This window comes from Ipomoea nil, unplaced genomic scaffold (genome assembly GCF_001879475.1).
Source record: "Ipomoea nil cultivar Tokyo-kokei standard unplaced genomic scaffold, Asagao_1.1 scaffold0802, whole genome shotgun sequence".
Lineage (NCBI taxonomy): Eukaryota > Viridiplantae > Streptophyta > Magnoliopsida > Solanales > Convolvulaceae > Ipomoea > Ipomoea nil.
Window position 1 is genome coordinate 177,885 of NW_017617230.1, and position 24,058 is coordinate 201,942.

General features: G+C 31.7%; 3 protein-coding genes across 3 annotated transcripts; 2 read left to right on the forward strand and 1 right to left on the reverse strand.

The window, feature by feature from the left end:
* Positions 1–5,301: 5,301 nt before the first annotated feature.
* Positions 5,302–6,460, forward strand: LOC109177172 ((-)-isopiperitenol/(-)-carveol dehydrogenase, mitochondrial-like). The gene has a single exon (XM_019326476.1). It carries the CDS (start codon positions 5,373–5,375, stop codon positions 6,207–6,209), a length of 837 nt encoding a protein of 278 aa, XP_019182021.1. The 5' UTR covers positions 5,302–5,372; the 3' UTR covers positions 6,210–6,460.
* Positions 6,461–10,118: 3,658 nt separating this feature from the next.
* LOC109177174 lies at positions 10,119–14,573 on the forward strand. The gene is made up of 5 exons (XM_019326478.1): positions 10,119–10,236; positions 11,292–11,525; positions 12,454–12,538; positions 14,099–14,177; positions 14,285–14,573. The coding sequence occupies exons 1-5, from the start codon at positions 10,234–10,236 to the stop codon at positions 14,337–14,339; spliced, it is 456 nt and encodes a 151-aa protein (XP_019182023.1). The 5' UTR covers positions 10,119–10,233; the 3' UTR covers positions 14,340–14,573.
* Positions 14,574–20,649: 6,076 nt separating this feature from the next.
* On the reverse strand, positions 20,650–23,705 carry LOC109177173 (ATP-dependent Clp protease adapter protein CLPS1, chloroplastic-like). The gene is made up of 3 exons (XM_019326477.1): positions 23,533–23,705; positions 21,725–21,869; positions 20,650–21,102 (listed from the first exon to the last, which is right to left on the reverse strand). The coding sequence occupies exons 1-3, from the start codon at positions 23,594–23,596 to the stop codon at positions 20,838–20,840; spliced, it is 474 nt and encodes a 157-aa protein (XP_019182022.1). The 5' UTR covers positions 23,597–23,705; the 3' UTR covers positions 20,650–20,837.
* Positions 23,706–24,058: the final 353 nt, after the last annotated feature.

The following is a 24,058-nucleotide window of genomic DNA, read 5'->3' on the forward strand; positions in this document are numbered from 1 at the left end:
AGAGCCGCAATCTCCACCAGCCCTCTGCCGGAGCGCCGTGCGATCGCGGGCCGCTGTCGCCGCCTACTACCGGACGTAGATCGACGGCCAAAACAGGTTTTTGATTTTGATTTTTGTTCGAAAAACATAAAAATATTATTGTATACTAGTTGCAATTTTTGAAATTTTTCGATCATTAGACGTAGTCCAAAAACATTTTTGCAAGTTTAAATACAATTGTTCTGATTTTCAAAGCTATCAAGATCAGTTCTGATCAAAGCCCTTGATTATTTGTTTCGATGGGGTGCTCCACCGAGAATCTACCAGATTCCAGCGATAGCTCAGTTGCGCCATGGCCACGGTGAATAATGGCCAAAGGTTTTAAGCCAGCAGATGAAACGACAAAAACAATCTTTGTTTTGTTTTTGGTAAAAGCCTTGAGGTATTACAGAAAAACTGAACTGTATAATACAAGTCTTGAAGAGAATGTTTGCAAAAAAAATCATGAATTTATCTCTGAAATGCATACAGAAAACATATATGGTGCATCCCCTTATATATATAAAACTGGTAGAATTTGAATATATATTAGGCATAAACATATTCCATATCAAATAATATCCAAAAGCATATAAATGGAATATAATTATGCAAATATATGCAATTTTGAGGCATCTCTAATAAGGCTTAGAAAACTCATAAAAGTACCGTTCACCGGGATTGAGCGGCTGATAACGTGTTGTAATGTTGTTGTTTGTGCCCGTTGGCCTATAGCTCCTAACCGGTGAGTTTCAGGATTGAATCAACAATAAGAAGTAATAGACAAAGAGAAGGGAGTGATATGATTTCATTTCTATGGCTTCCTCTTACAAAAGGATTACACACATATATAATATAGAATAATAATGACATACATAATGAGACATTAATATGTCTGTTACAAACGTTACAAAATAATGGCCACCATTAATATTTAATTACAACAGTTATGTTTTTAATTAATTTTAATGAAATTTTGGATTTAGTTCTTTATTATTAATTACATTTAATCTTCATGAAATTTAAAAGCTAAAAGGTAAATTATTGTCTCTTAATATATTTCTTTTACGACTAATTTCTTCTTTAACTAACACATTTATACAGTACATACAGTTTATGATTTGACTATTGAGCATCATGTTTAAATTTGGGTACTAGAAAAATGTGATTATCATATTTTAATTTTAACGATAATTAACAAGATAGTAATATATGTGGATAAGATGAAATTAGTAATTACATATAAAAATAAGTTGAAAATTTCAGCCGAAGGTATAAGTCAATGTTTATACTTGTAATTGGTGGTCTTACAAGATGACATAACACTTTAAAAAAAAATAAAAAAATTAAACTGCGATATGAATTGCAAGCTTGCAAGTATGATATAGTATAGTCATATAGACTTGACTCTGTCAAATGTGGCAGGATGAACCCAATTATTTTTAAAATAAAATTTATTGTTATTATATTATGTGTTAGGAGTAAATAAAAATTGTTTTTTAAATTTTTAAATTTTTCATATTTTTTTTAATGTTTAATAGCACTTTAGGTGTAGTTTTTTTAATATATAAATTTTATGTTTTAATTCTAAACTTAATATTATTAATAAATTAAATTATAAATATTTTTAGTTTCAATCATCTCCCGTTAATGGAATCAAACACATAAAATGATACAAAAGAAGTAAGAAGTAATTTACAAATAATAATATGAAAATGAAATTTATTTTTAAAATAAAAGAGTATTTGGAGATAAACAAAACCTAAATACGGAGTAACATTACTTTTATTGGTGTAATAATTTGAGCATATGGCTGACGTATATTTGTTCATAATCTTCCGTACACTTTTGCTTCCATGTGCCTAATTCTAAATTGAGCAAGTACCAATACTAATAAATTGATACTTTAAAATAATGACCAGGGATCGAGTCTTACCAGCGGCAGTGTGGGAGCAACCTCTCAAAGTGGGTGGTTTCTTGTGCGCAGTGAACATCGGTCTAGCCTCTATGGTTCATGTTCAGTTGAGTCACCATGATTTACATCCTCCCAAATGCTCTGTCGGGCCGGGGTGTGGGGGGCCCTTAGGGTTGGGGTTCAGTCTTTTGGAATAATGATAATTTTGATACAGATATTTAATCACTATCAATTTTTATCGAGAAAATTACCGATTTGGTCCCTCGACTATGAGGATTTCATCAATTTGGTCCTCGACTACCGAAATTACTCAATTTGGTCCTCGACTATGACATTTTTACCTGATTTGGTCCTAAGTGTTATTTGCAAGTCAAACCTAAAGGACAATTTTGAGATTTAAAAAAAGTATCTTCCTTCTTCTTCCCTAAATCTAAGTCGTTTGTTTTATATAGATAGGTTATTTGTTTTCAATAGCAGTTGCAGCTTCAATATGCAACCAAAGTGCCATGAATCATTTTCATCCAGCTATAATAATCGAATGATGTTCAAAAATTTGCTGCCTTGTGCCAACATCATTTTCATCCAGCTATAAGCATCTCCATTTTTGAATATCATTCGATTCTTATAGCTGGATGAAGATGATTCACTGCACTTTGGTTGCATATTGAAGCTGCGACTGCTATCGAAAACAAATAACCTATCTATATAAAACAAACGACTTAGATTTAGGGAATAAGAAGGAAGATACTTTTTTTAAATCCCAAAATTGCCTTTTAGATTTGACCTGCAAATAACACTTAGGACCAAATCAGGTAAAAATGTCATAGTCGATGACCAAATTGAGTAATTTTGGTAGTCGAAGACCAAATTGGTGAAATTCTTATAGTCGATGGACCAAATCGGTAATTTTCTCAATTTTTATCCATAATTATTATTTTTGTACCAAAATTGATCATACCAGTCACCCCTCCAGTTATAACATGTCTAAATGTATAATTTATAAAGATATTTTTATCTATTCATATATAATATGTTGATTCCATTAATGTATGAACACACGTCCAAAATATACTCCATAATTGCAACAACTTCAGTCTAGGAATAAGGATGATTAAATAAACAAAATATGCTAATCAAAATTTGTCTTTTTATTGTATTAAATTAATATTAAAAAATGTCACTAGGCATAATTAATTGATTAACAATTCTTGATTATGTTATCGTGATAATGGAGTACAAAGGCCTTGACATTTTTACAAATTACACAATCTGGCATGTTTTAGCCGGAGAGGTGATTGACATTATCAATTTTGACACAAAATATTAGTCGTGGATGAAAACATGTAATGGTTAAACATGTGGACAAAAACTGAAATTTTAGTAATACCAATTTGACCAAAATTGATAATTGCTCTTCTATACTTGACCTCACATTATCATCGTTTTACAAAATTGCCCCTCTATTCCAAAATGGGAAAAAAAAGGAAGAGGAAAAATCAGTAGGATAGTTTCACACTTTCACAGACCTCTCCATGGTAAATCTCTATAAAAACAGGCATTCAATTTTTTTTTTTTTTTTTATTTATCAATACGATTTTAATTATGACAAAGAAAGATTTGACATTTTTATTTAAAAATAATTTCATAATATATACAATTATTTTTAAAATAATTTGTAGGGACTGAGTGAATTTTGATAGATCAGGCACACTCGGTCTGTCATATGAAAATGAAAGGAGAAACACCATTGTTTGTATTTCTCTTTTCTTTTCTAGTTTACTGGATTTCATAAGCTACTGAATTAGAGCAAGATTTCAGTCAAAATTGATGCAAAATAGCATTAGAACATAATTGATTTTTATTGATAAACAATGGCTTTCCTCTCATTGTTCATGGACAAAATCATAATAAATAGGGAAAATTGTAATTTATACTCATCACAAATATTTCAATTATCAATGTCACCTCTGAATTATTAGTGGTGTAAATGTTGTCCCTCAATTGTTAGCCATCACAAGTAAACTACAATCTGATTAATCAATTGACTAACAAACACAACATTGAAAGTAAAGGTAAGTATACAAATCACATTATGCAAAGTTGCAAATGAAGGACTTCAACATTATTGTCCTTATTACATATATCATGGCAACAATTTCACCATATATTTGATATGTTAACAATAATTTATTCCCTTGTAGAAAGCACCCGCATTGGAAAATGTCATCAGTCATCATGTAGAAGATATTTTTTAACCAAATGAGTCGTTTCCAAAAAAAAAAAAAAAAACAAAATGAGAATAAAACAATTTACGTAGGGCCACCAAGGCACCAACCCATCCATTTCAAATTTCACTTCCAAATGAGTCGTTTCCAAAAAAACAAAACAAAATGAGAATAAAACAATTTACGTGGGGCCACCAAGGCACCAACCCATCCATTTCAAATTTCACTCTCCCTCCAAGAAAGCGCTTGCATTGGAAAATGTCATCAGTTATCATGTAGAAAATATATTTTTTAACCAACTGAGTTGTTTCTAAAAAAAATGAATGAGAATAAAAGAATTTACGTGGGACCACCAACCCATCCATTTCAAATTACACTCTCCCCCGGAGAAAGCGCCCGCATTAGAAAATGTCATCAGTCATTATGTAGAAGATATTTTTTTAACCAAATGAGTTGTTTAAAAAAAAACAAATGATTGAAATGAGAGTAAAACAATATTTTTTTAACCAAATGAGTTGTTTAAAAAAAAAACAAATGATTGAAATGAGAGTAAAACAATTTACGTGGGGCCACCAACTCATTCATTTCAAATTATACTCTCCCTCGGAGAAAGCGCTCGCGATGTAAAATGTCATCAGTCATTATGTAGGAGATATTTTTAACCAAATGAGTTGTTTCAAAAAAAAAAAAAAAAAAAAGAGTAAAACAATTTACATGGGGCGGCCACCAACTCATCCATTTCAAATTATATTCTCCCTCGGAGAAAGCGCCCACCTTGTAAAATGTCATTGGTCATCATGTAGAAGATATTTTTAACGAAATGAGTTGTTTCCAAAAAAAAAAAAAAAAAAACAAATGAGAATAAAACAATTTACGTGGATCCTCCAACCCATCCATTTCAAATTACACTCTCCATCCGAGAAAACGCCCCCATTAGGAAATGTCATCAGTCATTTTGTAGAAAATATTTTTAACTAAATGAGTTGTACGTTTCTATAAAAAAAAAATTTAAATTTATTATTTATATATGTGTTTTTAAATATATATATATATATATATATATATATATATATATATATATATATATATATATATATATATATATATATATATATATATATATATATATATATATGTCAAAGGGCTTTCATGAATTTTATCTTAAATCTAAACATAGACTCATAGAGTAACACAAATTTAAGATTTTCTCTGTAATGGAAGACAGGAATGAATCAAAGGTGAATGAGGCAATGAGCACACCAAATTCTTGCATGAAAAGGCTCCAAGGCAAAGTTGTGATAGTCACTGGCGGTGCTAGCGGCATCGGTGAAGCGACAGCTCGGCTTTTTGCTGATCACGGCACACGAGCCGTCGTCATCGCCGACATCCAGGACGAGAAGGGCGTCGCCGTGGCGGAGGCCATCGGCCTCGACAAGTGCAGTTTCGTAAAGTGCGACATTAGCGACGAGGAGCAAGTGAAGGCCATGGTAGATTGGACGGTCCAAAAGTACGGCCGGCTAGACGTCATGTTCAGCAACGCCGGCACGCCGTGCCGCTCCGCCCAGAAGGTCCTCGACCTCGACTTCTCCGACTTCGACCGGGTTTTCCGCATCAACGTGCGAGGCATGGCGGTTTGCGTCAAGCACGCGGCGCGTGCGATGGTGGAGGGGCGCGTGAGGGGGAACATCATCTGCACGGCCAGCGCGGCTGCCACGCGCGGATGCATGCGGCTGACGGACTACGTCATGTCGAAGCACGCCGTTCTTGGGCTGGTCCGGGCGGCGAGCCAGCAACTGGGGGCCCACGGGATCAGGGTCAACTCTGTGTCGCCGGGGGCGATTCCAACTCCGATGATTTCTGCCAATCTTGAAGAGGCTTCGAGCTACGTGGAAAAAAATTATGGACCGCTGACCACCTTGAAAGGAATAACGTCAGACGTGAAGCACGTGGCTAACGCCGTCCTGTTTCTGGCTTCCGACGACTCGACGTTTATCACCGGCCATGATTTGCCGGTGGACGGTGGTCTGATTTCTCTAGCGAACCCGCAGTAGTTGAGATAACCATTTCTTGTTCTATACAAGTAAGTGAATGGCCTAAAAATAATGATTCTATTTTTCTAAAAACTATGCATGCAATGCATGGGTTCTTTAATTTGTTTAGTTTTGATTTTAATAAACTAAAGAGGGAAGACCCAACACCTCTTATAACTATGCTGCGGCTGCAGCTATTCTTGTTGTGTTTGAATTTGGACTTAATATTTGATTTGAATCTGATCTAGAATATTATTGTGAAAGATTTATGATATGATTGTGATTAGTTTGTCTTTCATCTTAATGAATTTTTTAAGTTAATTAATGGACGCACTATTCTCTATTGACTCATCTCAAGCTCTGTGTCACATTACAACTTATAGTGAAAATAGTCAAGAAACTTTAAAGGACATATCGGTACTATATGGAGTAGTAGCTCCGTATCTGACTAGTATTAATATTATTGAGAAATCAAGTTGGTGAAAATTTGTGTAATAAGGAGGATTAACTCAAATTGTATGTCTTTATTTTTTCAGAAAATTGTTTACATGATTCATGTTTAAATATGTTTTAGTCCTAGTTTAGTAATTCATTGAATCTGAGAGAGTGTAAAAGCTATGAGCTGTTCTTTGGTGAAAAAGTATTTTTGGACGTGACCTCACAAAGCAGGAGGTATTCTCCAATTGGCCGGGTTAAAAATACCTGGGCATTTTTACTTTATTTTTTTTAGTATCGGTATGTTGTTAATTCTATAAACTGATTGTAATAGCTCCAAGAGTAACAACTCGTACTGATACTCTCTAGAAGTTATTATATATATCATACAAGTCTACATTCATATATTATAAGTTTTCAATAATTAAAATATTTAATATATTTTTAATAAAGAAGAAGAAGAAAAGAGCGCTTCAATAGTTAAACACAATTTTGTTATTGTGGTGGTCTGTTTTGCAACGGTTGTAAAATTTACAAGCATTGTGAAACACTTAGGACTAAATCTTTTTAAAAAATGACATGGAAAGTGTCATGTCATATTGAAAGAGGAGACATTTGTAATGATAAACATGGTTTAAAAATCACAACTCCAATTACAATAAACTCAACATTTATACTATTGGAAAACCCAAACAAAATGCCCTCCAATTAGCTAAAATGCTCCTTCGATTCTCAAAATCATTTTAGTATTCAAAATCAACTTCTTTAATCGAATAACAAAACAACATTATTTTGCTACACAATTTATCTTCTATTCTATCACTTACTTAAACAATGTGGTTTATATGAAGAAGTGAAGAACTTATTTTCTATTGTACAAATGCACAAACCTAATGTACATTGCTTCACAAGCTAGCTTTATAACATGCTCATTTTTGTGTTCAAGAAATTTGGTGAAAGGTGTGGATATTGAAATTTTGAGACATGTTAGCTTATATATAGTTGGGCCAATTAATTTGTCAAAATAATAAATCGGCTTGTCAATTATATAATTTAAATACCAAGTGGCTTGTGGTCCATTAGTATCGGATTGCTCCCCTATGTGGGAGGTCTAGGTTTCAAGCCTTGTTGTAGGCGTAGTTTATATGGGTATCCCCCTTTCTTTGTAATAAAAAAAAATTATATAATTTAAATGGTCTATATATTATAATTTTGACACATGGTTTATAATTTATTTTATATGAAATAACTTAGTAAAAAGTATTTAAACATTTGGATAATGTGACTAAGTTAAATGATCCAAACGTGTTTGAATTTGAAATTTAAGATGTTTTGAATTCAAAAGTTCAAAAGTAAGGTATGGAAGATGTTTTCTCTACTATAAATAAAGGTTTCAATTTAAAGTGAAGGTGCGACAATAAATGATTCAACTATTCAAAACTTTAAGTTTTCAAGTATTCAAGTTTCAAGTGTTCAAGTTTCAAGTGTTGAAGCATTTAAGTTTTTCAAGTATCGAGTTTCAAGTATTCAAGTTTCAAGTGTTGAAGCATTTAAATTTTTCAAGTATCGAGTTTCAAGTATTCAAGTTTCAAGTGTTCAAGTTTCAAGTGTTGAAGCATTTAAGTTTTTCATGTATCGAGTTTCAAGTATTTAGAGGTTAAGTACTCAACTTCAAGTATTTCAAGTATTAAATCTTAAGTATTCAAAATCCAAGCAATTCAAGTACCACGTTGGTTTCGCTTAAACCAAATTTATTCGTATCAAAGTCTTTCAAGTATTTCAAAGTTTTTTCAAGTTCAAGTATTTGTTCATATATAATATCATTATTATTAATACTGATTAGGAAAATTAACTATGAAACTATAAGATTTTTTAAATAATTTATTTGGTATAACCAGATTATTGGTCCTTTATACATCAAAATGACTACCTGATGTAAATTAAAATTTAAAAACCTAATTGATTTTTCGTGGATTGCTTATTTCAACATTTTCCTTTATCTTTCTAAAATTTAAAAATAATGGGGATGTTTGGTAAATAATTGTTAGCTAATTGAGTTAATAAGTTTGATTAGTTGATAGAATTAGTTAATTGTAGAAAGATGTTTGATAAATTAACTGTTAGTTGATAGCTAATTACATAAAAAATAATTTTATTAAAAAGTTAATTGAAAAAACTATTTTGAATAGCTTTTTGAATTTTAATGTTTTGGAGCAATAAACTGTTACAAAAAGTTAATTAATCAAACACTTATATTGGTTGTTTAACAAAGTCAAATACTCCGTAACTAATAGTGATCAAACAAGCTAAAATTGACTGATAAACTAACTATTTTACTAAATAGTGCTAATGTTAAAGTTTTAGAAGTCGAACAACCCATGCTTAGTTTTTTTTTTTTTTTTTTTTTTTTTTTTTTTTGGTGTTTTTTTTTTTTTTGTTTTTGTTTTTGTTTTTGTTTTTGTTTTTGAATGCTATTGACAATATTACATTGTAGTATCTGTTCAAACATACTTTCTCAATCTAATGAAGCACAAAGAGTCAACAACGTCTCCACTAAGGCTCGATCTCATGACCTCTCACATGATAGAGGTCACTACATCCCATGTTTAGTTTTGTTAAAAAGAAAAAGAAAAATATCTAAAAACTAATAAGTGTCAATGAAAGTCATACCATTCATTTATGTTCATATTTCTGTTACATTTTTTTTGTATACATTATGCTATAAAAGTTGTACTATATATTATTTTGGACAAACATACCCTTATCGCTATAACTTCCGATATCTTTTTCACTATTATTACCATGCACATACATCCACCATATATTTTGTTGTATTCTTCAATAATAATAATATATACGCATTATATATTGGAGTTATATGTTAGTTATTTTATAAAATATAAATATCAAATTTATAAAAATATTTTAAATTATTGTTTTTATTTACAATAATATAAATATATAAAATATAAATAAATTTACGATTTTAATATAAAGTATTAATATTGGACATCTATATAAAATACAGGTAGTATATATACATGTGGAGAAAATGTTACAAACACGGCAAATTATGCTGTGCATTCGTATGCACCATGCATGGTGCATACGGATGCAAAAACGACGTCGTTTTATTAAAAACGCGCGTCTCTCATTAAAAAAAATTTCAGGTTCGATTCCCAGCAAGAACATATGAACTAAAATTTCAGAATCGATGAACTATAATTCCAGAATTAATGAACTAAAATTCCAGAATCTATGAACTAAAATTTCGGAATCGATGAACTATAATTCCAGAATCGATGAACTATAATTCCAGAATCAATGAACTAAAATTTCATAATCTATGAACTAAAATTCCATAATAAATGAACAAGATAATATTGTTGCTGAAACTTGATTTTTTTTTTTTTTTTTTTTTTTATGGGAGACGTTCGTTTTTTAATAAAACGACGTCGTTCGGATGCAGATCATAACTACTCTACAAACACGTATCACGTATGCTTTGGCAAGGAATTCGGCGCCCTCCCTCGCAAGCCCCACCCCAATTCTACGGAGAAAAATCAAATATTTACTGAAACGACGAGGAAATTTTCGGTATTCTGGTACCATGGTATTCTTCGATCCTCTAATTTTCATATAATTGTTTGAAGTAATAGATATGGTGGATAATGTTGGGTTGTTCTTCAGATTAAGAAATTTTGTTTCTTTCTTCATCTATTTATCATCTTTGTATGTTTAGTGATTCATGGAGCTAAAAATTGCTTAGTTGCTTCCATTAATTTGTAGTTTTTACTTTTTTTTTTTTTTTTTTTTTTTTTTTTTTTTTTTTTTTCTGAATTTTCATTATAGTACTTCCTATTATTTTTTTTTTTATCTTCTTTTACCTCACTCAGAAAATAAGCTGCTAATTTGTAGATGAACATAGAGGAAATTCATAACTAAAGTTTAATTTTTTGCTTTGCATTCCATAGCCACTAGTGACTGCCTGTTTATACAACCAGGTTATTGTGTATGAATGCCTTCATTGTTTCACTGCTTAGCTTGTCTTGAGTGCTTAGTGGTCAAGCTCCTCTTGAATCGTTATTGGCTTTGAGAAGGTCTATAAAGTAGATCACTCATAGAAAGTGAATACCAAAGATAGGCTGAAGATTTTAATGGTGGAGGGGGGTGAAACTTTAATGTTTTAAGAACAGTAGCTTTTAAAAACTTTAGGTTTTGGAAGATGGATTAAATTTTCAATGCCCTAAATTTTCAATACTTTCAATATTAGTTTCACACCAACTTATGGAATGTGTTTCTGACTATTCTTTACTTTCAATACTTTCTCATCAGTGGACTTTCTAGCAGTATAAGAATCCATCTGAGGTGTTTTACCTATCATGTTTATTATTCAATGGTTAAACCAACTTTTCTTTCTTTGTTTATTTTTATCTTTTACATTTTCTTATGATTTTTTTTTTTTTATATAAATTGTCTTGTTATGTGTTATAGAACTTTTGATGTTGTTTCTAAGTATATAGATTTTATTTAATTGTGCTAAATTAAGCGATACAACAAATTGAATTGTGAATAGCTTAAAGTAAACTCTTGTTAGACCTGTTGCCGTTAGAAATTTCTCATTGTTTTTGGTAAAGAAGAACTTAGCAATGCCCTCTTTTATGACAGGAAAAGGAAAGTACATTTGATCACCGATTTCAGCGCACTGATCAGTGGATGCCTGTTTATTCCTGGTTGGAGTCACTTGATGCAGATGAGGTGGTAAAATCTAAAGACATTTTGGAATGGCTTACTGAGAATGCGGAAATCAGAGAACAGTTATCCTCGAGGCATTCACGTTACCATTTGATGCATTACATTAAAAAGTGTCATGTGAAAATACTAAAGAGAAAGGGGAAGAAGGTACTTTTAAGATTTAAAATATGCTTTCAAGTAATTCCACTGTTGCTTTGGCTTTATTCCAGTCCCTCTCCAAGGTGCTGGAGGTGAAGATGCACGTTTAGTCAATTGTCACCTGGTTGGATTATCTGACTGTACCATTCTTTCTTATAAGATCTATTTGATTTCATAATTCTGAGGTTGTGGGGTCTTTAATCTTCAAGCATCTGATGTACCTGATAAAAATGAGTTTCCAAGAATGTAGAGAGTTAGTATTGCCAACTTGTAGCTCCAATTGCCAATTTTTCTTGAGCAATTTGTGTGTTAACCTAAATTGCATTAGAGGCTGTTTTTTGTTTTGTTTTTGTTTTTTTTTGTTTTTTTTTTCTGTGTTTATTTCACTTAGACCCCCCTGAGGTTTGGTCCAGTAACACTTGAGTGTCCATCTATTTCAAGAATTCCACTTGCAACCCTATCAACACTCGAAAAGTGTTTTCTCCTTTTTCCCATAGAAAAATCTTCCATAATCTCTGGTAATTGAAATTTTAGGAGTGTAGTGGAAACTAATTATCTAATATGGACCATTGTGAGATTGAGGATAAAATCAGTGGGTTCAGATGTAATTAATAAATGGATTAAGAGGTCCAGTATTCATGCCAGGGGTCTAACTTCTAAGTGGAAGCATATTATCTTTTATGATCTCATTTTTATTCCAGTATGTGTAAGTGTGAAACTCTCATAGTTATGGAATTTCACACTGTTTTTAGTTTTTTACTATGTTCCTCTAATTAATAATCCTTCATGATTATCAAGCTATCCATGACAGTTAATGCATTTGCAGTCTATCAATATAGTTGCATTGCATGTTTTTGATGCAGTACTTTAGAACACCGTATGCCCTGTTAGAACTAAACAAGTTATATGCATTACTACATTTTTATTTCATTTGCAGGTATTGACAGTCAGTAGCAGTGTGCGCTCAGCAAAATTTCTTGACAGTAGGGAAGAGAAACAGCCTGCTATGATCCAGTGTGCTGGTAATCTCTTTTACTTCATGGTTTGCACTGCATTGTGTATCATAATTTGATGAAATTATCGTTCCAGTGCCAATATGAAAATGTTGTGTTAAAATTTTCTTAGATTATTTTTTTATTGGTACAGAAAGTGGCACCTTGAAGAGACTAGCTTGAATAAGTTTTTGACAATAGTACAGAAAAAATAAGTATTTCTCAAGAAAAGAAGTGACAAGAGTCAACAAAAAGGCCATAGCTAGTTGAAGTCCCGAAATAACCTAAGTGAGGAAGAGGGAGGGGTCGGGGGTGGGTAAATTAGGATATTTTAGAATATATACCTTAATTGATGAGGGAATATGGATAATATTTTTCTTTGTTTCACTTTTTTGCACTTAAGATTGAGTAATGTGAGGATATCAATCAAGCAATAGCATACAGGCACAATAAGCAAATAGTTAGTAACGTGCAAGCAATAGAAGACACCCTAATTTCATAGTGGTTTGGCCTTCTTGCCTATATGCATTACCTAGAGACTCAGAATTTTGCATTCCTCTATCTTCCTGCCCTCTTCAAGGGTTGTGGGGGCCAGAACCAAATTCAACAAACATTCCTTTCTTGATGGGATACACCCAAGAGGCACCTCTGCCTTAAAATTCGAGTGGTGGCCTGATTTCTTCAGCCACTGTTCAATATTCAAATGGCTGGTCATTCAAGAATGCCCTGCTAGCTCAAGCAATGCATCCCATCAGCCAAGAGGATGTTCCATAGTCATAAATCTTTAGTGTGTACCAAGAGGTTATCTTTTTAAGTTCCTCTTTGTAATTTCCTCCCTTGTAATGTCCTCTTTATTATCAATAAATGCATTTTTTTTAAACCTTTGTTTGCCAAACACAACTGATTTATACTTAGTTTGCTTCTGTTTCATAAAGGTTGTGTAAGGCTGGTCTAGCAAGCCTTGGGGGGAAGGTTGGAAAATCAGCCCATATCTGTTATAACCAACCACAAATTTATGGTGGGATTAACCTATCCCTTTACTCCAATCAATACAACTTTCCTTGAGCACAAGGATTTAAGATACATTTGCAAATATCTTCAATTGAAGCTCTATAGATTCAGCTTGGATTGATAAGGAGTTAAGCTCAAAAGAGACTCAATCTAATTGTCAGAAAAATGATAGGAAAAGAAAAGTTTGAGTGTGATGCTTTTTATGCAAATGCAATATAAAGAAGCTCTGAAAAGGTATTCAGAATAAATGCAGCAGCTTCTTAGCAATGAATAAGAAAGAAGAAGATTTAAATGCTTTGAGTGTTTAGGATGAAAAAGAGTGGATTAGTGTTTGGCCATTAGATCTCTTTAAGGTTAAATCTTCTGACTTTGAAAGTTAGGTGGTGATGGAATCGTTGTCTGTGGTTATTTTACTGCAGCTAAAGTTATACGAGCTATATGAAATTTCTCGAAGATCATTTTCATTTACAAGGCTAAAGAAGTCATTGCACTATCATTTTCCTTTGTCATATGGAATACTAATTTTCTCTTTCTTTTTGCCCTTTGTCTAACTGTCTACTAATGATATACATTTTACAGGCAATAGTCTAAGCAGCCTACCAAAAGATAGTGAAATCTATAAAACAAAACAAGCTGAAGCTATTCAGAAATATGAACTGTGAGACAATGATCTTATAAAATATTTAAGTATCGGTCTTTCTGGACATGGAATTTATTGCCTAATGTACAGTTTGCTGACTTGATTTTTAACCGGGATTATTTCAGTTTATTGGAGTTCGAGAAACAACTTTTGGGCGCCTTCCCAAGCGAGAAAATGTAATCACGCATGGCTCTCTAGTTTACTTGGGCAGCAATATGGTTTGGCTAATCCTTTATCTTAATGGTGCAATTTTTCTCTGTAAATGTTTTTTCCTGTTAACACCCCCCCCCCCCCCCCCCCCGGGTACTCCCCTAGCATCAGGTTAAGTAAAAAAGAACCCTCTTTAGGAGTGTTGGCAACTTGGATTCTGAAGCTTTTTGTCTCATAATGTGAGGAAATATTTTGTTGATGTTATTGAGGTGCAAATGTGTTGAATTTGGTCTTGCGAGCTATCAACATATATTCTGGGATTTGATGAGAAGTGATAAGTATTGAAGATACTACCCCAATGGCTATTTTGTCAATCATTATATTCTGTATGGATTTCTAATACCAGTTTATTTTTAGAGGGCGTTTGGTACTTTTTCATCAATTAAATTCTTCGAAAAATGTAGTGTTAACTGGAAAATTAATTAACACAAGGCTAAAGCCAGTACACACAAGAGCTCACTTTGGGTATAATCCCAACACTGTCGTCGTGAGGTTTGAATATTGGTTTCTTCTATCAAATATTGCTTACTAAAGCATTGAGCTAAGTATGTGCATGTGTGATTTACTTTCTTTGATATCATGGAATGTGATTCCCATGATCTAAAAGTTTCTTAAGTTAAAAGATTGCACCAAACATGAGAATAATTTTTTCACCTTTTAATTTTTAGAAAAGTTCGAACTTTTTTGGCTACTAAACGCCTTCTTAGTGTAGATGAATTTATATCAAAATATAATAAATTTTGACTTGCATTCAAAATGAACATGTATTAAGATATACTGAGCACTTGTTTTTAAAAGCAAGAGATAATGAATATGTTCATAAACTCATTAAGTGTCGGTTTAGAAACATGCAAAATGACTATCCAAAGTCATTTTTTGATTTTTTTTTTTGTATTTGGATATTCAAAGAAAATAAAGTCAAAGAAAAATATTCATTTTGGTTAATAAAAAAAATGTTTTTATTTGGCAAAATATGTCTAGATTTTTAGTCGGAAGATATTTTTCAAATTCTTTATTTTCTCGTTTTTATCTTTTCTCTCATCTCTTTTCAAGCTAGTTTTTTGATGGAGTTAATACCCAAAATGGTCCTTGACTATAATGATATTTCTCAATTTCGTCCTAAATGACTTTGGTGACCTAATATAGTCCCAGACTTTTGTGTGTTTGCTCAATTTAGTCCTCCATTTGTTATTCCGTCAATTTGGTGTTAAATAGATGGACAATTCAGTATTTCAATATTAGCATCTCTTTACTCATAGACATGCGAAGTGTGAAATCCCTCTTTCTTTTACTAATTACTCCCAAACCCGCGAATATAAAATTTGATTCGCAGGTCTGGAAGTAATTCGTAAAAGAAAGAGGGATTTCACACTTCGCATGGCTGAGGGTAAAGAGAGGCGGCTAATATTGAGATTACTGAATTGTTCCTTTATTTAACACTAATTTGACGAAATAACAAACAGATGACTAAATTCAGCAAAAACACAAAAGTCTGGAATTACATTAGATCACCAAAGTCGTTTAGAACGAAATTAATAAAAATCACTATAGTTGAAAACCATTTTGAGTATTAACTCTTTCGTAATTATAATTACTAGCACCACTACCACCGCCACAACCACATCACCAATACCACCACCATCAATCGCACCGGCCACCACCATGATCACACCACTTATTATTATTGTTATCATTGTTGCTTTAATTTGTTAAGGAGACGTATAAACAATTTTGTTCTGTCATTTAATATATTCTTAGTTCTGTCTTTAGTGCCGAAAGAAAAAAAAAATTAAAAAAAGGGTACTGAGAGCATTAACCGAGGAAGGGACGAATAAGCAAATTAAAGAACATGCATGAACGTACATTCAATTTCATGATATTAATTACAAAAATTACTAAAAAATATACTATCTTTTTAGTAATTTTTTTAAAAATAAAATCCATCTAAATATAATATTCACTGGCGTGGCATATTGGCATAATTAATATATACGGAGTATATAAATTTTAGATAAAGAAATTTATTGAGTATTCATGAGTATAATTAACTGACTGTAATCAGATAGACAAAATCAAAAAGAATTTGCACAACATTAAATGTATAAAAGTGTTGAATACAATAATGGTACATGATTAGAGGGTAAATCTTAGCAGGATCTACCTTTAGAAAAGAAATAATATTGCAAAAATATAATATAATATAATATATTGAAATAATTAATAAATTGATTTGTTTCTTTTTAGTTTGAACAGATCAATTATATATGGACAATTTAGATGATTTATCTCATTCAAATTTTTTACCGACTAAGATAATATAATGTAAGATGTGCTTTACCTAAATTACACATTTGCGTGTGGATTTTTTTTGTAAATCAAAGAGAAACTGTGTGTCATGTATTTGCATTGATTATATTGTTAAATGTGTGTGTATTGATCATGCATGCATGTAACCAGCAGAAGCTAAGCTTTTCCCATTGGGATGCTGCCGAAAGGCTAAATTAAATATGTTATAACTTTAAATGTAATAGGATGAAAACATGCATCAAGTTTTGTAAATATTTTAACATTTAAAAGATATGTAAATAAAAGTAAAAATTGTCTAAAGAGGAAATGACCTTAAAAAAAAAGAGGAAAATTAAGTCTATTGGCCTTTTTTTTTCGTTTGAGTCGGTCAGCTGTAGAAATTGGTTATTGATTTTTTTGTTTTGAATCGATTAACTAGCAACTTAAGCAATTTATATACTTTAGAGCAACCTCAATAGTTGTAGATTTTTGTCGATTTTTTTGTAGGTCATGTAGGAGAGAAGCAATTGAGAAGAGGAAAAAAGGAAAAAAAAAAAAAAAAAAAAAAAAAAAAAGAAGGGAAACAATAAATTCTGACAAAAAAAAAAAAAAAAAAAAAAAAAAGAAAAAGACATTACGCACCTTCTGGGTGAGCAGATTGCTACACACGCGCAGCAATTCGCACAAGTTTTTCCCTTACCCCTAAAAGTGAACCCTATCCAAAAATCATATTTACAGGGAAAACAAAAATTAGCCAAAAACCCCCATTTTCTATTAGATAAAAATCAATTTCTAATTTTTCTTCCTAAAAGTTCGAGCAAAAACTACTATTGTGATTGCTCTTTCTATACCTTCTAGCTTATGCTTTGTGTAATAGTTTTACTTGCTACTTCTTCATCAAGTAATCATCAATAATTATTTTGTCAATTATGTATTTTTTTTAACAATTTTTTTTAATAATGTACAAGAGTATTAACTATTAAGCCACTATTGAAAATAAACATAGTAAAGTAGTAGAAGTATAAAATATAAAAATAATTTAAAGTGAAAAACAATAATGAGCAACTCGCACTTTGCACCTAGTCACCGACACACCATTCGTGGTTTCATGTGTTACTCCATTTGCACTTCGCCACTTTGTCTTTCAATTTGAGAAATGACAAATCAGACAATATCTTTTTACTATTTTATTATGGGCTTTATGCAATAATTACTTATTTATAATTTTGGATTTTGACCAATAAATTATATATATATATATATATATATATATATATATATATATATATATATATATATATATATATATATATATATATATATATATATATATATATATATATATATATATATATATATATATATATAGTTCTTTAATTTTGATGTAGATGTTATATTGTTATTATATTAGTAGTAGCTATTTTAACAAAAGTTTGGTGGAGCCAAATATAATGTACATATTGAGACATATATTTTGTATGTATATACGCACAAATACTTCTTTTCTCCAATTATATATTTCCTATTTATTATTTATTGATCAAATAAATTTATTTTAATAAATATTTTCAATGAAAGTGTTTTTCCATGTTTTCTTTTCTGTAATGTATTGACTAATGCCCATTCAATCTAATTTTTAAAAAATAATTTTGGTCAAATTTACTTATTAGTGATGATTTTATTAACAACTAGTGAGTTGTAGATAATTATTAATGACTTTCTAGCTAAACTGAATTTTTACATATAACTTCGTGATAACTTTATTGATCAACCAAATGTAAAAAGTAATTGTTCACCAATAAAAATGTTGACAAATAAATTTTTGAATTACGTTATAAGTAATGAACTAAAAAAATAGGGGGTAAATAGCTAAAGTGGTCATCTCTTATTTGAGTTATAAGTAATAATAATAAAGAAAGTTATATTGAAATAGAAATTTGCATTTTCTATATTAATGTCGATTATGATCCCATATAAAATAACATCCATTTTTTTTCAATCCCGTAAAAATAATATTTTTTTTTTTATATTACAAAGAAAAGAGGATACCCACATATTCAATCTACGCCTACACCAAGACTTAAACCTTAGACCTTCTACATAAGGCAGCAACTGGATACCAATAAACCACAAGTTCAATCCATTAATATTTTTCTCTCTAAAAATTAATGAAATATTTAAATTTAATTAGTTGGCATACCAAGTGACGCGATATTTTGAATAGATACAATCCTATTTCATATAGTAAAAAGCACAAGAACGCTTTATGTGGTTGATCTTTGAAGCAAAAAATGAGCAATCATAGCAAAAAGAACTCCTTAACAAAATAAATTAAAGACAACCACTCTCCCACTAGCTAAAATATCGAATGCAATCTTACCAAATTGCATTATTAGACAAATATTTTCTTTTATAGTCGTCAAAGCTCAAATCCAAAAACAGTAGAATTGAAAAGTAACAATAATCAACAATTACTATATTTCAAGAAATTGTAGTTTATAGAATATATTAGTTTGGCATACAACTAAAGAAGATGCTTTGACACAAAGAAAGTCTTAGAGATGACTACATCTTTTGAACACTTTGTGAAATGTATATATTCATAGATTTTGTTGCATAAAAAATAAAAGAGTTTTTTTGACTGATTTTTGGTTGCAGAGTCAAGAAATGCTTTCTTTGACAGATACAGCCATTAACCCTACGCAATCAACAATAAATACAAAGCAAAAGCAACCCAATGTTTAGTTGTGAAGTGCTTAATGCAATTTATATCATGGAACATGGTCCACATAGTATTATGGGTCCTGAATCGAAACGACGAGGAGATAAAGAACTCATAAGGTACAAAATTCCATAACACAAGATACAAAAAATCACACCACAAGACACATACATATACACATGTTATATATTTACTTATTTTTCAAATCTGATTTAGGTACATAATTTATGTTTATAGGCACAAAATTTCACATCATAATACACATAAATTCATAATATAAGATGTAATTACTAATTTCTTTCAGGTACAGAATTTATACTCTTAAGGTATATAATTTCATAACACAATGATACAGAAACTTACAACATAAGACATACATATATATGCATCAAAGTCTATAATGCACCGTGAACCCTGGTCCATGGTATAAGGATTGAGTGATTAATTAGTGGTCTATTCAAACCAAACATTTAAAATGTTATCTACATGAAATTAAAAAGCCTCTGACCCAAAAGTATCCTAATGGGCTTTTGTTGTTGAATTCAAATTAAGCAAAAAAAAAAAAAAAAAAAAAAAAAAAAAAAGGAAGATTTTCAGGTGAGTGTTTGTTCATTTGGATTGTAGCCAATGTATTGATCATCTGAATATTATATTAATAATAAGCCCAATTTGCCCGCACGGGCAACTCAATTAATTCTTGAATGGTAGATTATAGACAAAGACACATGATCGAATCCTAATAGGTGCAGTGTCGGAATTACACTCAATGTGGTGGGCCAGTGTGATTGTGGACTGTAGTTTACCCTTCCATTATCTTGCGGGATCCTAGGAACGAGAGAATTTTACTTTTTATGGACAATGATAAGCCCTATTTCTACATTTACTCTTCTGAGTTTACCAGTAAACTTTACCTTTTTTTCATTTATTAATTGCTTTCTCCAAAAATTAGTTTGTTGTGTTATTGTTCTACATCATGAAATTACTAATCTAGACCCAATCCCTGCTGGCTGTGTTAAACATAATATGTATATACAATAATAATGTATTGAACATCTTAATGTTATAAGCCTCATTGGCGAAAATAAAATTAAAATAGGATAATTTCTAATTAGAATAAATGACTATATATCTTACTGTGTTATCTGAAGTTTGGCTAGAATTAGCAGGTTTTTTCACCAATAAGCCTTTAATCCACTTAGCTTTTTTTTTTTTTTTTTTTTTTTTTTTTTTTTGTCATTAATGTACAATAGGCATGAAGAACAAAGCTTGGTATGTTCAAAGTTTCTAAATGTCCATAATTTGCACCAGTTGCCCAGCAGCAAAGGCAGCCAGGTGATCAATCTGCTGTTCCAACATTCAACAAAGTTCCATAGCTATTTCATTCCCATCGTCTATGTACATATATGTGTAAACTCTAGTATGTTATACAGATTATATTTTCTACACGAGATTCGTGCGCTTCAACAACCACCGCCACTGGCGGGTTCAATTGAGCTCAACAGGCCATTACCTCTAAGCTGCGTGCAATGCTCTTCTGCATCAACCTGCGCACAGATTATGACCACCGAGAGGCCGTTGTGATGTGCCTCTTGCATGATGTTTACGGCAATGTCAAGGGTCATCCCTGGTATGACCTTCATAAGGACTTGGACAACATACTCCCTCTTGTTGAAATTGTCGTTGTGCAGCAGCACACGATATGGTGGGGATGTTTTCCTCGATTTCCTGGGGGAAAAAAAAAAAAAAAAAACAGAATGGATTTGGACCTGTTTCAAGATTTAATTTCTTCCTCGTATAATGACAATGTGGTTAAGGACAACTAGCAGAACTTCCATCTCCCTCTCCTAGTTTTTCCTTCTGTATTGAGATGAGATGGGAAAAAAGGACTCTCTAGCAAGCTGAAATCCAATGAAATCAAGACAGCTGGACATGAAATGCCAGTATATCCACAATGCAACTATTAAAAGGGCAATAGCTGCCAAGCACCTTGTGCTCATATGACATGTAGTGACCTCTCCTATGTGGGAGGTCGTGAGATCGAGCCTCAGTGGAGGCGTTGTTGACTCTGTGTGCTTCATTAGGTTGAGAAAGTATGTTTGAACAGATACTACAATGTAATAGAGTCAGTAGCATTCAAAAGGGTAATAGCTGTTATGTTTTACAGTTGCACTTCTAAGAAATAGATAGAATGTCCAAATCTAGTTCTGATGGTTCAGTTCTATCTTCCATTCAAAACCCATACTTCACCATTCTCTTGAAAATAAAACCGAGAAGTGTATTGGAAGGATGAGATTTTGGACTAATTAGGTCAAAGGGCAGAAGCCTAATTTCTAACTACTATGCATACCTCAAATCAAACTCAGATTGACGGCCAGGAGTTGCTTTTTCTATTACAGGCTTGTCCAACAGCCCACCACCTTTTCCCGCTCCTGCAATCGGCATTGCCATTACATTCCAGCTTGCCCATTGTTTTTGAATGTGGCTCTTATCTCCTGTGGTTTTAAGATCATCATCACAAACGTGAATCTTGAGCTAGTGTTTTACATTAAAATATGCGACTATGAAGTTGAAAAAGAATATAGTTTGTAAATTCAACGACTCAAAGAGATTTAAGTGATCAGCAAAGGGAAGTTGAGAGAGGATGTTGAAACAAACAAATGCAGAGCCACAAAACATCTAAACCTGAAGAATATTAAGCCAACCATCTGAAGCTTCTCAGAGTTACCACTCTCTTTGCAATAAGGCTTTCAATATAACTGGTAGGCTAAAAGGTGACAGAGCAAAGTAAAAAAAGGAAATAGATGATGCAAACAATAAGCACTGGCAATGAAATTCAAGGACTTAAACCTTGTTAATCTGCTTTTCAAAAAAAAACAAAAACAAAAAAACAAAAAAACAAAAAAAAAACCTTGTTGCACTGATGTATAGAGCTGAAAAGTAAAAGTTCGTTTTTTTTCCCCAATTACGAATGAGGCAAAGGGGAAAGGTGGAACGACTCTAGTAATAATAGTCTAATAGATTCACTGGTTAACAAGACACGGTGCAAATACAAGAAATTAGTTTTCTAAAAATTAAAGCATTTGCCAATACAATCATCAACAATTTACTACTACTAAATATCCCGTAATATCCTCAAGAATATGAAAGTCATACATAGCATATTTTTCTTCCCATTGCACCGCCTAAAAAAGTTACTGCCAACTCAAGATTTCACCTTTTCCTTCTAAATAAGTTTTACTCAAGGGCAAAGTGAAAATATTCCAGGAAAGGTCCAATTATAAACATAAACACCTTTAGCTTCCCAGTTCCAAGTGCAACACACATTATTTAGTACTACAACGAAATTAGAACATGAGATAGTGTTTCTTGTGTAAAAGCCCATCTTTCCTTCTCCCAAATACTGCATACTGAACTAGTGAGCTAAACCCGTGCGAGCTGTAAAAGCCCATCTTTAGCTCAATAAGTGGATTTCAAGGTAAATTACTACAGAGTGCATAAGTAGCATGCAATAAATACTTAAATAGTATGAAAAGGTACATTAACAGCTTAAAGAAAAGCATACTTCCACCTCTAACCCCCATTCTCAATTTATCTATGGCTTAAATACCAATAACCGTTAAGAGATCACTCAATCCTTTTTCGAAGTGGTTCATATAATATTCATATAGCACTTCGAGGTAGAAGCAACTACATTCAATCCCTGACTTAGTACTACAAAGGAATTTGAAAATGAGATTTAAGAGTGTTTTCTGTGTAATCCCAAATACCATCTTTAGCACAATAAGTGGATTTAGCATACAATTAGTGAGAAAAGGATATACAATAACAGTAAAACCAAAACCATGCTTCCTCAACCTGCCCCCATCCTCAATTTATTGGCCTAAATATCAATAACTGATAAGAATTCATTCAATCCTATTTCAAAATTGCTCACATAATATTCATATAACTCTTCCGGGTAAAAACAACTAAATTAACTCCGGTTTCAATCCTCCGACATAGTTATAAAGAAATCCTCAATCATTAACACACATATTCAGAAAAAAATTTAATGTAATTACAAACAAACGAAAAATTCGATATGAACATCTCCAAAAACAAAATACAAGAGGAAGCAGATATATAATCAGAATTGCGCGCGGCGCGAGAGAGTACCGGGTTTAGGGTGGAAGATATGATTGGCTGAAAGAGAAACTCGACAGCAAATGGCAGTCGCCATAGAAGAGCTAGAGCACCACTCTCTCCCTCTCTCTCTCTCTCTCTCTGAATCTGTGATTTTGTTTGTCTCTCGTCACCAAACACACCAAAATCAGAAAATTTTTCCAAATAAAATGATAAGAAAAAAAAATGGAAAAAGTTTTGAGTGGTTGCCGTTATATATAACATAGATTTTAATCATTTTATTGCATTTTTTTAAAAAAACATTTTATTGCATTTTTTCTTATTTTAAATGTCATATTTACTGCTCGACTCTTTCATTTTTGTTTTTATATATATACTAGTTTTTTTTACGCGCATTGCGCAATTGAGCTAATGCCCAATTTTTTTTTTTTTAAATATGTACTATAAAATATATTAATGCAAGATTATATTGGAATTGTTCATGCATATATAATTGAATGTTGAATTTGCCTATTTAAATAGGTAATTCTAAGTTTATAAATGCAAGATAATATAGTCA